We start from the raw sequence: 16,356 nt of genomic DNA, 5'->3' as shown, positions 1-16,356 counted from the left end.
TAATCCTGCCATGCACACAAGTGTTACAGTCCGGACTGTACTTGAGTCTATTTATGATAACAAAAAAAGGGAACCTGTGTAGTAAAAAAAGGGATTGTCTTGTGCTGAAAAGAGACACATTGATACTGGAATGAAGAGTTGTGTTAATTAACGTAATAGTGTTCAATGAATTAACAACTTGAGCACTGCCTACTAAATATTACTGTAATGCAGTAAATTTTGCACCTTCCATTACCAGGTTCCCTTATCCAGGTCCCCTCAGTTGAGAGGGGAAAGCTGAGTAAAGTTCGCCTGGGCTCGTTGTCTTTGAAGAAAGAAGGAGAAAGACAATGCTTCTTGTTTACGAAACACTTCTTAATTTGTACAAGAAGTTCAGGAGGAAAACTGCATCTTCTTAAGGTATGGACTTCATAATATGATTTAGTTTTCAAAATGAAAACACATCTTTGTTGAACTGACAACATTTTGCTGTTTTATGGTTTTCACGTGAGCGTTGCATTAGTGGTTATAAACAAAAGTGGGGTGGTGCACAATGTTTAACTGCTTTGTCTATTCATTGCAAATAATAGAATTCAGCCAATTTTCTTTTATTAGACCCAGTTAATTGTAGTACACTGGGGATTAGAAACAAGGCATTGATGTATCTATTTCTTTTAAGTAGTGAATAAATTCAGTGTATGTAGCACTGAATTTAAGTCAGTTTTCAGTGCATAAATCAGTCAGTACAACCCTGCAGAATTGCCAAAGAACATTTTCCAGAGCTCTAATAAAATTAATTTTCAAAGTCAATTCAGTTTTCCTGAACAGCATGTTCTCTTAAAATAAAATGTCATCTAAGTACAATCTAGTTATATTTGTTGAGAATCAGTCTTTCATAGTGCTAGCTAGTGGGTAAAGAGATGTTGGTAGTTCATTGAGTGGGTTATGTTGAATAACCAAATTTTAATTTGGCATACCAAGAGGTTATTAAGGGTCATGTGCTTTCCCACTTTGCACCTCTTACATAGTTCAAGTACTTATACACAATACATAGAGTCTAACGGAACCTTTAAAAAATCTTGTATGTATTTCACTTAAGTTGAAAAGATGAAATTCTAGTTAACTTTTTTGAACAAGCCCGCTTTTGCCATAAATTAAAGTGTGGTAAAAGTGAAAGAAGTTTTGTGCATTGTACTATTGATCTGCTGGATTAAGAAAACCATTATATTTAATCAGTTTGGGTTTAGATCTTTTAAGGGAAAAAATGTGCATCATGAAACTGATGTATCTTCCTTAGAGCTCTGAGTAATGTAAAATGTTAGAGTGAGGCCCGTCAACATTTAAGAAAACCTGTGACAAATGGGAATAAATACCATTTGTGTGAAATGTGCTTTGTTTCCACAGACAGGAGGTGTTCTGTCTCTGATAGAGTGCACACTGGTCGAGGAGGCAGAAGCGAGTGATGATGATTGTAAGTTAAATTCAGCTGTCAGTAGTAAGTACAGTTTCTAGTTTCCTAAAATTAGTACCCTTTTTTATTTTTTTCATAAGAGCAAATAGATATGTTGTTGTGAAACCAGTAGAATGCAGTGTAAAACTGATCCGGCAGAATTGCTGTTCCAATAATGGACATGCTGGCTTGTATGGGGCATTGTTTTATTGTGTTTGTTCCTGCTGTTAACACCCCTTACAGGATTTTCAGGAGGGTTGGCTGGAGAAATGTGACAAATTATTTGCTAGCTTTTGTATTCAGGTTCACCCAGAGCATCTTGGAAAGTAAAATAAAAATAAAATTTTAAAATTAAAAAAAAAAAGGAAAGAAGCCTTAAATAAGCAGTAGATAATTAGCTTTCTTAAATACATGGGAGCTGAGTGGTTTAGAAGAATTAATGGAAACTTTTTTGCCTTGGGCTCCCCACAAATCTGGACTGTGAGCTTATTCAAATGGAATTACAAAATGCAGCCTTGGGCTGATTTTATTGTTACTCCTTTTGTCTTCCATCCTGCAGTTTGTCAAGTTTTGCGCTTGAATTGTGAAAGTAGTTTAATTAATTTGAGTGATACTTGTAGTATAGTGAGGATGTATTAGCATACAGGTGTTATAAGAAACTTTATCTTGAAGAGCAAATCCCAGTATTTTTGTGCTTGGCATATGTGAATAACAAGATGAGTTGCTGGATACTTAATTGGATTTGCTCTTTATCAGAAAGACATTTTATAGCATTTCCATTGTAAATGAAATCACTGTTTTCTTCGTCTTATGCTGTGACATTTCACAGTGTGGCTTTTTTCCTCCTCTTCTGGCTGTAAAGCAAAAGGTTCTGGACAGGTGTTTGGACACCTGGATTTCAAGCTGATAGTGGAGCCCACGGATGCTCCTCCTTTCACTGTTGTCCTTTTGGCCCCGTCACGGCAGGAGAAAGCTGCGTGGACAAGTGACATCAGCCAGGTACCCCAGTGCTTTTCTGTCTTGGTGTGGAAAGCCAGGTGTCTGCTAAGGAAGGCAGGAGACTTGCCTGAAATGGAAAATGCAACCCCCCCTCCCTCTGAATTATTGTAATTTTGAAATTAAGGAGCTCTCAGGCAAAGATATGGGAATAGGAATAACAGTTCTTTACTAGGAAAATTAAAATACAAATGCAATAGTACAAACAAACCACTGCCAGGGTCAGAGCAGGCCCTGGCAGCCTGTGGGTCAGGGTGGTGGCAGCAGTGCCATTCCATGGGGGCTCAGCCCTCCTGCAGTGCCAGCTGTGCTTCTGCTGGAGCAGGATCCTGGACAAGGCTGGAGTTTTCCTCTGGAGCTCCAGGGCTGGTGTGGATGGACCTGGGCTCCCTCTGGGAATGCAGTGGGGCAGAAAGCTGCTCCTCTGGGAATGCAGTGGGGCAGAAAGCTGCTCCTCTGGGAATGCAGTGGGGCAGAAAGCTGCTCCTCTGGAATGCAGTGGGGCAGAAAGCTGCTCCTCTGGGAATGCAGTGGGGCAGAAAGCTGCTCTCTGGGAATGCAGTGGGGCAGAAAGCTGCTCCTCTGGGAATGCAGTGGGTAAAGGCTGCTGTGGTGTCCCAAAGCTCAGATTGTATCCAGGTAGGAATGCTTGGCTCCATCCCCTGGGCAGAGCATCTCCCCATGGGATGATGGAATTTTATCAGCCATGCAGGGACACTCACTGGCCCATGAACAGAAGATAATTAATAATTAATAGCCCATAAACAGATGATAATTAATAATTAATAGCCCATTGACCGAAGATAATTAATAATTAATAGCCCATTAACAGCAGAGATCTCCTGGAGGGAGGATGGGTTGTGGAAGAGATAAAGAAAAAACTGCCCAATGAACAGAAGAGAACTGCCCCACCTCTGACAGGTGGGATAGAACACACACCCTCGTTCCCAACCTAAGACATTTTCTCACCTGGTTTTGGTGAGGTCTTCCTTCACTCTGTGCTTCTGGAAACCAGCCTGACACAGGGCCTTTGATTTGCTGTGTTATGTGTGAAAAACCATTAGTGCTGCCTGTTCTCCTCAAAGTTCTGTCGTGGCGTTTGAGTTTCCAGGGAAGTGTGTTTCTCAAAAACATAGGTGGGGTATAAATTTCAAAACTGTCCATGGACAAACATAGTGGTAAGCATTTTTATGTCTAAGGAGAGCCTATCTAGACATATATTTTGATTTAAGAAGAAGGATAGAACTGGTTTATTCATGATTTTCATACAGATCAAAAACCACCTGAGAGTCCTAGTGTGAAAATGATACCATATCACATCAACAATGAAGTAAGAAAATGGGATAAACTCTTTTTTCCACCAAAAATGAATACTAACAAACTATTATAAATGATTGCTGAGCATTCTGACAGTGTGCAGGAACTGTCTGTATTGTGAATGAACAAAAAGGGTATTTAAAATTTTTGAAATGTCAGGGATATGTTGTGGGTTTTTTTTTTTTTTTAAATCGCTGTTAGTTAAAAACATAATAGACAAACTTTGTCATAATCTATTTGTGGAAAGAAGTTGAATGCAATTAAAAAAACTCCCTGAACTTCCAGCTAACCAGAGCTAAATCAAGGCTATTTGTGTTTTGTTTATGCACACAAACAAGAACATACATCTCTCAGAGTTCTGAATTCAGGTCCTATCCTCTATTAATTTAGAGAGAAATAGCTGATTAGAGGAATATCAGCATGGAATGTCATGCATTTCCAAAGTTGCTATCATTTCTGGCAACATCTCCAGATGAATCATCATCATAATGAGGAGAAATTGCTTAAAAAATAAGAATTCTGACTTATTTTGTGCTGGATTAACATTTTTGAAAGAACAAAAATAGGCAAATAAAAATCTCAAAATACAGTATGAGCTACAACTTGCTGTCTTACAGACAGACCTGGTTGAAGAATTTTTTACAAAACAGATTTTCAGGGAATTATAATGTTCAAATGACATGTAAAATTATTGGAGCTATTGGCTGGTACATAAAGACCATTTAAGAATGCTACTAAGTCTATTCTTGCCTAAATTATAAAAATTTTAAAAGTCATCTGATACCATGATTAGTGCTAAGGACTTCTTTGAAAAATTTCAAGGTCAAATAGGGGAAATATAAGTACTTCTATTAAATGTGTTTGTCACTGCTTTTAGGTAATGACTTGAGAAAATCATACTGTGAATTACTGCAGCTGCACTTTCCAAATAATCTTAAAATCCTGAATTGAGACCCACATAAAACTGCATAGATGATATTTTAAATTAATAGATGTAATCTAAACCTGAAGAGGCCTGTGATTATCAGGTTTGAGCAATCCAGTATCAATCATAGCTCTGCTGTGAAATGTTCCAAAGCCTGAAGGCTGCATTTATTCTTGAAGTCAAGATAAATGCGTGTGATAACTTCTGAAACTCCTTTTTACTGATGTAAGGAGATTGTCCATATATATATATATATATATATATATATATATATATATATATGTATACGTGTGTATATATATATATATATAAAAATAAAAGTGGAAAGTATAACGAAGACAAGAGCCCTGTAGGGTTTGCTAACAGGTCCAGTCCCTTCCCCAGCTCCGTTCCTTTCTCATCTGAGCTACATAAAAATGCACATGAAAGTCCCTCCTAATTCCCAGCCCAAAACATTTATACAAGAGTTTGCAGGGAACAGCTTGGGCAGCTTCCTCACAGCTGCATTTCACAAGGAGCACCACTTGAATTTGTTTTTACAAATGTGTTTCTGGAAGCTTTTTATATTCCCTTCTAGTCTTTTGCACAGAGTAAAGGTTAAGGTATTACTGTACCTCTTGGAGTATAAAGCATGCTGACTTTCTTGTGGTCTTGATTTCTCAAGCTTACACTCTTTCAGAAAATACTAGAAATAATGAGTTTTGTTCCCTTTCAAAGGAGCTTCAAAGGAAATATCACTTCCAACTCAAAATACTTAATCATGTGGAAAGAAAAGGCTGCTGAACGGAATACCCCGAGAGTCAAAGCCTAGAGAAGCATGTCGACTCCAGTTCTTGCATCACTGCTTTTCATTTGAGAAAATACCTTATCTTAATCAGCCCATACCCTGCAAAAGCTGTGCTTTGAGCTTATAGGGATAATGAAAAGCGTTTTGATTTTAACAGTTTTCAATGTTTATTTTCACAGTGCATTGATAATATAAGGTGCAATGGATTAATGACAATAGTGTTTGAAGAAAACTCCAAGGTCACAGTGCCACATATGATCAAGTAAGTGCAACAGAGAACAAAATAGATTGTTGTTTTTCTTCAATAAAAATTTTAACAAGAGAAAGCATGTCTTTAGGAAATGCAAACCTTTAATTTTTTTTTTCTCCCATTTTGGGTGAATGGAAGATATTCTATGTCCCAAAATATATATTTTCAAATCCCTTTCTTGGAATTGTCGGGATCACTCAGAATGGTGAACTCTCAATTCACAGTGTTGGATCACAACTTAGGTTTTTCTGTGTTTTCAGTAGTTGGCTTCAGCTATGCCTCAGATGAATGATTTTGTTCTCAGCTTTTCCTTCTCATCTCATAATTTTGTTGGAGATTTTTACAAAGTCTTCAAAATTTATGTGACTGCAGAAAAGTATTATTTTCAAAGGTATTTTGTTATATTAGCCAAGGTTTTTGTTCTCTGTATTTCTGTTCAAAAACTATTTTCTCTCATTATTTTATTTGATCACATCAAAGTGGCATCATTGTTTATAAGGCTGCTTCCCTTACCTTTGGATTTTCTCAGTTATTTATTGTAATAAGTGTTTTTTGTTTCCAGTGAGATATTTTCAGTACATGAATCCAGATTTTTAACACAGTTTGGATCTTCTGCATACCTCAATTTACATGAGTTTTACTTATTAGAATCCAATGAATATATAAGTGAATGAAACATAAGGATAGACATAAAACTACTTCCTCTCTCACTATTATCTGTCACATCTCTTGGTTTCTCAAATGCCTCTTCTGTAGTTGTTTCCTCTCTTCACTTTTTGCTTAGAAATGGGAGAGAGAAAGAATCTGGGAATGCACTGTTAGGGCACACACCTTTGATCCCTGGAAATAAGGCATTTTATTGTCTGCAGCTTTATTCCAGGAACTCTACAGTGCGTAAAAACTTATGTCACCTGCTGAGTTTTAAAAGTACATTTGTCCCCTTTCAAAGTACAGCAGGACCTCAGTCCCCGTGCCAACAGAAAGGAATATTAATTCTGAAGAACATACAGAACATACTTCACAACAGACACTCCTGAAATTTTACTTGCCTGATTTGCAGCACAGTTCGACTTTCAGAGTCAGATGTCATGGGATAATATAAACAAAAAAATTTCCACTTTTCAGAGAGCCTCATTTAAGAAACAGGATTTTTTGTTGTTGTTTCTTTTATGTAATACAGTGTAGAATTGTGTGGAATAACCTGATCTTTCTTCTGAGAAACTCCAATAATTTATAAAAAAAATATGGGGTGTACTGAAAGATGCTTTACTTAGTATTCATCCTGTTTATTTACAAACTAAGAAAAACTGAATTTGAGGGGAAAAAAACCCCATTAGGGTTATGTAAATGATTTTTTTTTTAATGTCCAAGCAGAGGTTGATTGTTTTTTGGTTTTGGTTTTTTCACTAAAATAAAGATTTTTCTTTGTTTCTGCTTTGAAATTCGAGATGTTTTGTGCTGTTCCCTCTTTCTTCTCTTAAAACAAAAAGTAATTCTTGGAGCTGAAGGCAGGTGTTAATTTGCAGGTAAGCCTTAAACCTAGCTAAGGGGTTAATATTTAGGATCCATTACTTTATTTCAGATAAAGCTTGATCCCAGCAGAAAACACTGCAAACAATTATTCCATACTGAGATTTTAGTAATATTGACCTATGGGCCACAATAGCCTGAAAGAGACAAGAGGGGACAATTCTGCCACCTGTTCCATTTCAGAAATCTATGCACGATTAACAGTTCCTTAGGCTTTGAAGAGTAAAGCATTTGCCAAAAACAAAAATTTAAATTCCCTTTGTTATGGAAGCAGTTGTCGCCACAAATTAAAGTTTTCCTGCATTGATGAAACACAACAGTGCATAAATATTTCTTGCTTTTATGTTGACAGGAATGGCTAAAGGGATGCCTTGAGAGTCTGCCTAGAACAAAGGCTAGACAGAGTTAAAGGAATAAAGTAGGGATTTATTAAAAATCCTTCAAAGGATACACCTGGGGCAGCAAAAGAGCCCAGCCATGGCTCCACCCAAGATGGACTCTGAGTCATGACTTTTGACACTTTGATAAGTTTTGGTCCATTTCCACATTGGGATTCATTGCCCAATTCCAGCTCCAGGTTGTGCAGTCCCATCCTCCCAGGTTACTCTCCTCCATTCCCTGCTGTTTGCACTTTTGGGGCATTTTGGGCCTTTTTGCTGTTTGCACTTTTGGGGGTTGAAGCTGCAGCGGTGTCCTTGGTTCTGGGGCTGGGAAAGGATTGTTTTGTCTGACTGAACTGTGAGGAGAACTTGCTGACACTCCGTATGAAGCTCAGAGTTACATAATAATGTAATACAGAATCTGGAAAATATGACAGCTACAACTTAAGGCATCACGATCACTCATTGGTAAAGTGTTTTAAATTTGACTTTGGTGTAGATCCGACGCCCGTCTTCACAGAGATGACATTGATATTTGCTTCAGCAAAACGCTGAATTCCTGCAAAGTCCCCCAGATCCGCTACGCGAGCGTGGAGCGCCTCTTGGAGCGGCTGACGGACCTGCGGTTCCTGAGCATCGACTTCCTCAACACCTTCCTGCACACCTACCGCATCTTCACCACCGCCGCCGTGGTCCTGGAGAAGCTCTCTGACATCTACAGGCGGCCCTTCACCTCCATTCCTGTCAGGTGAGCCCGGGCTCTGCACCGTCCTGGGGCCTCCCTGTCGCAGATTTCTGGGTGAGATACGGCGGCCTCGGTCGCTGTTCATTTTGTGGGCATTTTTCTCATTATTTTCTGCTTGTAAATAATCTAGGAGGAAGGTTCTTTTAGGTGTGCATACAGGACGCCAGTTTTTTGGAGGGTCTGTCTCAGCTATATGCCCAAGCTCTGAGGACTAACCATCACACAGATTTTGCAGCGCCATGCAGATTTGCTCAAAACGGAAGCGTTTTCACTTAAATCTGTTCGTGTTTCTGCCTCTCAGGTCCTTGGAGCTGTTCTTTGCCACCAGTCAGAACAACAGAGGGGAGTACCTGGCTGACGGGAAGTCGCCACACCTCTGCCGCAAGTTTTCCTCTCCTCCTCCCCTGTCACTCTCCAGGACCTCCTCACCCGCCAGGACCCGCAAACTGTCCCTGACCTCCCCGCTGAACTCCAGGATCGGTGCCCTCGACCTCTCGGCCTCGTCCGTGGCCAGCAGTCCTACCTCAAACTACAGCCCGGCCACGTCCCCGCCGCCCACGGGCAGCAAGGCGCCGCTGGACCTGAGCCGGGGGCTGTCGTCCCCCGAGCAGAGCCCGGGCTCGGCCGAGGACAGCCTGGAGAACCCGCGCCTGGACCTCTGCAACAAGCTGAGGAGGAGCATCCGCAGAGGTATTCCATAGCCACGGAGCACCGGAGTCCAGCGTGCTGCTCGCTGCTTGTTACCAGTGGCTGTGGGGTCTGGGTAACTCCCTGCCCTTTGCCCAGGCCTCTGGCAGCAGGCAGGAGCTTTCTTGAGGTGGCCAGCACCCCAAAACCCACTCTTGTTCACAAGTTCTTTAATAATGGCTGGTTCAGACTATTAGAGAATGAATTATTTATTTGATAGACAGAAAACTAACAGAAGTAAGACTTAAAACAAACTAATACTACACAGGAATAAGGACAAAAAGAAAACTACTAATAGATATATACAGCATGAGGTTAAAGGTACCTATTAATGTTACAGCTAGTAAAGAAATAATACAGCTTAGGATTCAGTGGATCTCACCATCCAGTTGTTGGTGGGGCACACACTGAGATCCTTTCTCTCAATCCCCAAGGAAGTAACAGCAGAACCTGTGTCCAAACTCCAGGGAAAAGTCTCAAAGACTTTCAGGGTGTAGGAGGCTTCTGCCTCTGTGGTAACTCGTGTGTCTTTTAGAGTTTGTAAAACAGTCAAGAATATTTCTTTTATCTCTTCCCACATCTGCTCTCCAGACTGAGATGTTGATTCTTAGCTGGGGCCTGAGCCCTTTTGGCGCTGGAGATGACCCCTTTGGGCCTTTCAGCCTGGGCTATCTCTTCATATCTGCACCCACTGTCTATGGCAGAGAGGGGAGGACAGTCCTGCCACACTGCTGCTTCTCTGGTCGAGGTTCTGATGAGCTCTCTGCTCCCAGCCCTTTGCTGCTCCTTCCCAGGAAAAGCAGCATGGCAAAGTCATAGGATCACGGGATGGTCAGGGTGGGAAGGGACCTTAAAGCTCATCTCGTTCCAACCCACAGCACCTTGTCTGTTTTCACTTCAGTAAGGAGAGAAGGCAGAAGAGAATATTTGATGCCAGTTTTGTTCGCTGAGGTGAGAGATTTTTGAGTTGCACCATGTACTGCAGGAAGTGAAATATTAAGTTAAAAAGAAAGACATAATAGTTTTAACATGTTTTTATAGAAGGCTGGTTTTCCAGGGACATTCCACCACTAATCCAAATAAATAATGCATGTGATGCGCTCAGTACATCGGTGACATTTGTACCAGGTGGTGTGAATGTCACCTGGTTATCCCTCCAGAAGGTACAAGTCTAAAATAGATTAATTGCTCCTGAGCAAATGCCTGTTTCCTCTAGGGATTCTTTAAGGCACCTTGGAATAGGTATTACTTCCAGAGGGCTGAAGCTGGTTGATAAAAGCCTCAGTGTGAGCATCTAGGGTTGGGAGCATTGTAGTTATAGATGGCAAAGCAAGGAAGCAGCTCCAGTCTCATAGGAAACAGAAGTGGACATTATTTTTCCTTTGGGGACAGAGGAATGATCTTCTTAATTGGAATAGAAGTTTGCAGTAATTTTTTTTTATTGTTGTTACACTCAACAGAAAACTATGCAATTTAAAAATGCTTTTGTTTATTACTAAAATTAACATTTAAAAATGGTTGTACATGGCCTGGCTTACAGTCTGAGGAATTTGATCTGTAAATCTGAGAAAAATGTAGCTTGGTTGTAGTTGGTAGTACTATAATAATAAAAAATTAAAGAGAGGAAAGAAGAAAAAGATTACCAAATACGAAGTAAGACAAATATAATTAAGAAGTTCTGTCTGCTCCCCACTGATGAAGTAGCAGTGCCCTGCTAATAAATTAGATGTTTTATTGTGCCAAGGGATTGTTTTTACAGATTGCTGCTATTGTTTAACAAAAAAAAAAAATTCCTTTTTAACAGGGAAGTTATCCACTGCAGCATTCTAGAAGTCTGCCTATCAATAGCAGGGGCTGGGGTCATCAGAATAATGTTGGGTTTCTGACCATGGGATGGTCTGTACAACACCTGATCTGCTGACACGTGATGGGATGCACCTCTCAGAGGGGAAAAAGGTTTCCAGCATAAGAACTAGGAGGATTTGTTGAGAGAGCTTTAAACTAGTTTGGAAGGAGGAAGGGACAAAACCAGCTAGTGAGAGGCAGTGGGCTGATGCACCAAAACTTGAGGAACTGAGCGCTGGTGGGAAGTGTTGGCTACAACAATCCAGAGCTGAAGTGTTTCTGTTCCAACACAGCACGAAGAACAAACAAGAGGAGCATGGATCCTTGGCCCAGTCCCACTGATTTGACATCACTAGCATAAGTGAAACCTACCAGGATGAGTCCTGTAACTGAAGTGCCCTATTGAACACTTACAAACTCTTTAGGTAGAATAGGCAGGGCAGATGAGGCAGAGGGAGGCACTGGATATAACAGAAGAGTTAGAATGTAGGGAGGTCACAACTGGCAGTGGCACAGTTGAAAGCCTCTGGGTAGGAATCAAGGGGCAGTGAAAGGATGCAGATGTTTCTGTTGGAGTCTACTATAGATCTCCCAGCCCGGACTGTTGCCTTTTTCCCAACCTGGAAATGAAACTCGGGATATTTTTAGTAAGAAGGTAATATAAGAGTGGAGCTTTATTTGAAGGCCTTCATAGGCAGTTATTGGAAAGATGTCCACAAAAGCCTCCCCCTACTCCCAGGGGTGAGTACCTTTTACAGGTGTTAGGGAATTTGTATAATTGATAAAAAGCACCAATTAGGAGAACAAATGGTGATGCAATTCTCTCCCAGCTTGAGTCCCTTCTCTGGAGTCTAAGATTACTAAAACACTTGGATGACAACTTCATATACAAGTACGAGGAGAGCTGACTGGGAAAGATGCCCTCGATTTGTTGCTTGTTAACAGAGAGAGTTTGAATGACATGATTGATGGCTATCTTGCTACAGCAGTCACAAAGTGATTGAGTTTAAAATCTCTTTTACTAGGAGAAAAAGTGTCAGAAAATTGTCACCCTTAGACATGAGTAGAGCAGACTTTAGGCTGCTCAGGGAAATAGTGATCAAGATTTCTGGGAAAATTCTTCCAAAGGTGCTGGAGTCCATGTGGATACTTTTTAGGTATCACCTCCTATGGGCACAGGAAGCGGCAATTCCAAAAATTCTGTCAAACAGAATTCAACAATGTTGAATTCTATCAGTGCAGATGAGACAGAAGGCTGGCTTGGCTGAACAGCCATCTTCTTTTGGAGGTAAAGCAGAAAAGGAAGGTGTATGCCCAGCAGGAGAAGGTTGGGTGACATGGCAGGACCACAGAGATGGTGCTGTACAGGGAGAAAATTTTTGCAGCCAAAGCATAACTGGAGTTGAAACTTGCCAGAACTGTGGGGGATGATAAAAAAGAGGGTTTTAAAACACATCAACAAAAAAACAGGGCAGAAATGACATTGGCCTATTGCAGAATGAGGGTGGTCACCTCACAAATAGAGAGTTTGACAAGATAGGGATATTTATTGTTTTCCTTACCTCTCTTCAGCATGGGCTAAGGGAGTCCCCGTGCCCTCAGCTGAATGACCATGGCTTGAGAATGATAAACTCACAGTCGATCCTGAAGTTGTAGGGATCTGCTGCACCAGCTACATTCCTGTAAATCTATGGAGCCTGATTGGATTCATCTGAGACTACTGAAAGAGCTGACTGATGTCATTGTGAGGCTTCTCTTGATATTTGTACAGTCTTGGAAATCTGCAGAGATCCCAGCTGAGTGGATGCTGGTTAACATTGTCCCAGTTTTCAAAAAGCACAGGAAGGGTGGCCTTGGAAACTACAGGCCCATCAGTCTCACTTCAGCACCTGGTAAGGTCATGGAGAAAATTACCCTGGGAGGTATTGGAAAACACCTTGAGGCATCATGTTACAGAAAAATGGACAAAACATCACTAAGAGCAGTGCAGCACGGAGCAGCAGCCACTCCTCACCCAGCTGCAGGCACGAGGGGCTGTCTCCTCTCAGACATTTGTGCTGGGCACAGAGAGGGCTCCTGCCCCCAGGCTGTGTGTACAGGTGTGCCCACAGGTTCTCCCAGAACAAACATACATATGATAATCATTCCCCCAAAGTCATCAGCATATGCTCCTTCCCTTTTCACATGAGTTTGTCTGTCTCAGGGGTCTGTACAGTGGTCTCTGGTGGTTGTAGGCCCTGAAGTGACACTTACCCACCCCATGAGTTCAGTGTTACTTTCCCAAATACGGAGCCGAGTTAGCAGAACCGATGTAATTCGTTATTTTGGAGATGAAAGTGTATTCTCCTGCTCCTCTTCTTGGTTGATGTTTAACGTGATCCCCATTATGCAGTTCCACAGGCCAGTGATTTCACAAAATAATCATTGTCTTCTCCCTACCAGCTGAACAAACAGGTATTCATCTGGCAACAATAGGTCAGCGCAGCTTCACAAGGGGGAAGGTCCTGCTGGTCACACCTGAGTTCCTTCTGTGACAGGGTGACACACCTGGGTGACCCAGGAGAGGCACTAATGTGATCTTTCTGGGCTTCATCAAAGCTTTGGATACAGTCTCTCCCAGGATCCATCTGGACAAAGTGTCCAGCCCACAGGTGGATAAAAACATCGTGGGCAATGGGCTCCTGAGGCGGGCACAGAGGGTGGCGGTGACTGGGGTGACACCAGGCTGGCACTGGTCACTGCTGGGGTTCCAGGTCCTCGGCCCTGTGCTCTTCAACATCTTCATTAGCAACCTGGACACAGGACTCTAAGGAGTACTAAGTAAGTTTGCTGATGACACTAAATTGGGAGGAGCTGTCAGCTCCCTCGAGGGCAGAGGGACCCCGCAGAGGGAGCTCGGCAAGTGAGGGGTGGGAAATCACCAAGTGTGTCGGGTTTAACAAGGGATTCTGCACCTGGGATGGGCACCCCTGGCTGTGTGGATGCACTGGGGAACAAGGGGCTGGAGAGCAGCTGTGGGATGGGACCTGGGCGTCCTGGTCCATGTCCACTTTGATCTGAGTCAGTGGTGGCCCGGAGGCAGGAGGGACATCCCTGTCCTGGGGGGTACCAGGCCCAGCATCACTCGCTGGTGCAGCCTCACCTCGAGTCTTGGGGGCAGTTTTGGGCACCATCGTATCAGAAGGAGCTAAAGCTGTTAGAGAGTGCCCGAAAGAGAGACCTGGGGATGGTAAAGGGTCTGGAGGGGCCACACGAGGAGCAGCTGAGGGTGCTTGGTGTGTTCAGCTGGAGGAGAGCAGATGAGGGCAGAGCTCACCAGGGGCTGCAGCTCCCATCTCTGCTCCCTGTGACAGGGACAGGAGCCAAGAGCTGGGCCAGGGCAGGCTCAGGGTGATCCTGTGGGTCCCTTCCATCTCAGGGGATTGTGTGATTCTGTGATCTTAGCTCATGCTTTATGCTTTCAAAAACACTGGTTAGCTGTTGTGCATAATCATGGATATTATATATACAGTATGTTGGATGTTTTTACATTAATTGCACAACAGACTTTATAAAATAGAGGTTTTTCTATGCAAAGTTGAGCAAATTCTTCTTGTGCACTACTTTAGCCACAGTCAAACCAATGTGATGATAGCACAGCATACCCCAAAATACAGGCCATGCATTGAAATTAATCACAGACAGGTAACTGCTGTCGTAGGTGTAACAGTTTTGCTACACTGTAAAGTGAACTGGTAAAGAGCAGGTTGTTCTGCCCGAGTGTAGGCAGTGGGAGTTATCCACATTTCTCATTGTGGTGGTCTGTCAAAGCTGGACAGCACGAGGAACATTTGGAAATGGCCAGAGGCCCATATAAATGATAAATTGCTGTCAGTGCAGTCTCCCACCCCTTTGGGGATCTCCTGCTGAACAGCTTGCACTCAGTCTGGAGGAATTTGCAGGTAGAGAGCTCTGTCCTGCAGTAGCTCTGTCCAGCTGCATGCAGAACGTTGACAAATGAGGAAGTTTAAAAAGAAATCTCCTAAGGGGGATGAAAATGGGTAGTCCTGTTGCTCTGATACTGCCAGAGTTAAAAAAAAAACAAACAAACAAAACAGCTCTGGCTTACTTTTAGTCCAGCACAACTGCACAAATTCTGTTTCCCAGGACATGTTATTATGGTGACTGCTGTTCTCTATGACTGTTGTCCATTTACAGGCTGGGATTTTCACCTTTTTTCCCTACCTTCAAAGTTGTTTGCTTTCAGAGTTTTTGTTTTCCAAAGTTTTTGTTTATATTTAGCCTTATATACACAATGCTTGTGCTGCAGGCAGAGCTGTCATTCACATCAAATGCAGGATGTATTTTATCAGCTTGTTTTCCCTCATTTTGGAAGGAGTGTTTATCCCATTCCTTTTTTTATTCTTCTGATAAAAGAACTCTACCGTGGACTAGTCTGCTCTCCAGTGCTGTTTAGCAATTTTATTGGACAGATTTTGATTACACTTTGTTACTCAACAAGGATTATTTTCCCTAGGTCATGGAACACCAATGAGTTCAAGTACCCTTATTATGTGTGCATGTCACTGCATATTCTCCTGATTGAAAGTGCAGTTTTATCCAACACACTTTAAAACTGACAACTTGCTGGTTTTCACCAAGTTCTTTGTTTATGAGCTTTTGTGTCATTGGTACAAGACTTTCCCACTCCTTTAAATCCATCCAGAGGGTGATTATGGCTGACTTAATGGCAAAATCTCACGGCAAGTTACAGGCGCGGCACTGTTTGAAACAACTGTAAAACCGAACGATGCCTGATCACCAGTAGTGACATTTATTCTCTTTTAAAGCAGCAGTTCTGGAAACTGTGTCGGTGGACAGGACCATTCCTGAGAGCACCTCCGTGGTGGACACGGCAGAGCTGTCCCCGTGCAGGTCCCCTTCGACACCGCGCCACCTCCGCTACCGGCAGCCGGGAGGTGAGAGCTGTCCTGGCTCTGCCAGCCACTTCAAACTGAGTTTGAGCACTGTGATCTGTGCAGGACAGCAGAAAGCAGTAATGATGTTTGAATCGTCTGGTTTGCCTGTATTTTTCTTGCTTCTCAGGTGTTAAAAATAAAACAGCCATTAAAATGTGAAGTGTGCCCGTTAAATTTGAGCAGCAATAACGAGGCACTGGAAGCATGTTGAGACTTCAGTATGATTCAGTGCTCTGAAATAGCTCAAGCAGGATGTGCCCAAGTTCAAGACTAATATTGAATCAGTCCTGTTCTCACAGAACTCTCAAGACTCTAACATATTTTTTTCAGCTGATGAGGGGGCATATTTTGGGCACCATCTGTAATCATGAAACACACAGCACCCATTGTTGTCAATGGGGAGGGACTGCGTCTGTTTCTTTGTGTAATGCTGAACGTTTACAGATGGTCTCACATTATTCATCCCAAAATTTGAAAAGGCTGCTCAATTGAAGAGGAAAAAGGGAG

General features: G+C 42.2%; 1 protein-coding gene across 1 annotated transcript in view; it reads left to right on the top strand.

The window, feature by feature from the left end:
• The window catches only part of RASGRF2 (Ras protein specific guanine nucleotide releasing factor 2), a 133,517-nt gene that overhangs the window by 65,565 nt on the left and 51,596 nt on the right, over positions 1-16,356 (top strand). The window contains exons 10-16 of the mRNA XM_053931976.1: positions 239-399; positions 1,384-1,450; positions 2,292-2,428; positions 5,634-5,716; positions 8,114-8,362; positions 8,661-9,049; positions 15,721-15,849. Coding sequence (XP_053787951.1) covers positions 239-399; positions 1,384-1,450; positions 2,292-2,428; positions 5,634-5,716; positions 8,114-8,362; positions 8,661-9,049; positions 15,721-15,849 — 1,215 coding nt within the window. The remainder of the gene's footprint in view (positions 1-238; positions 400-1,383; positions 1,451-2,291; positions 2,429-5,633; positions 5,717-8,113; positions 8,363-8,660; positions 9,050-15,720; positions 15,850-16,356) is intronic.

This window comes from Vidua chalybeata, chromosome Z (genome assembly GCF_026979565.1).
Source record: "Vidua chalybeata isolate OUT-0048 chromosome Z, bVidCha1 merged haplotype, whole genome shotgun sequence".
Lineage (NCBI taxonomy): Eukaryota > Metazoa > Chordata > Aves > Passeriformes > Viduidae > Vidua > Vidua chalybeata.
Note: the sequence above shows the minus strand (reverse complement) of the source record. Positions and strands in the feature narration are given on the sequence as shown.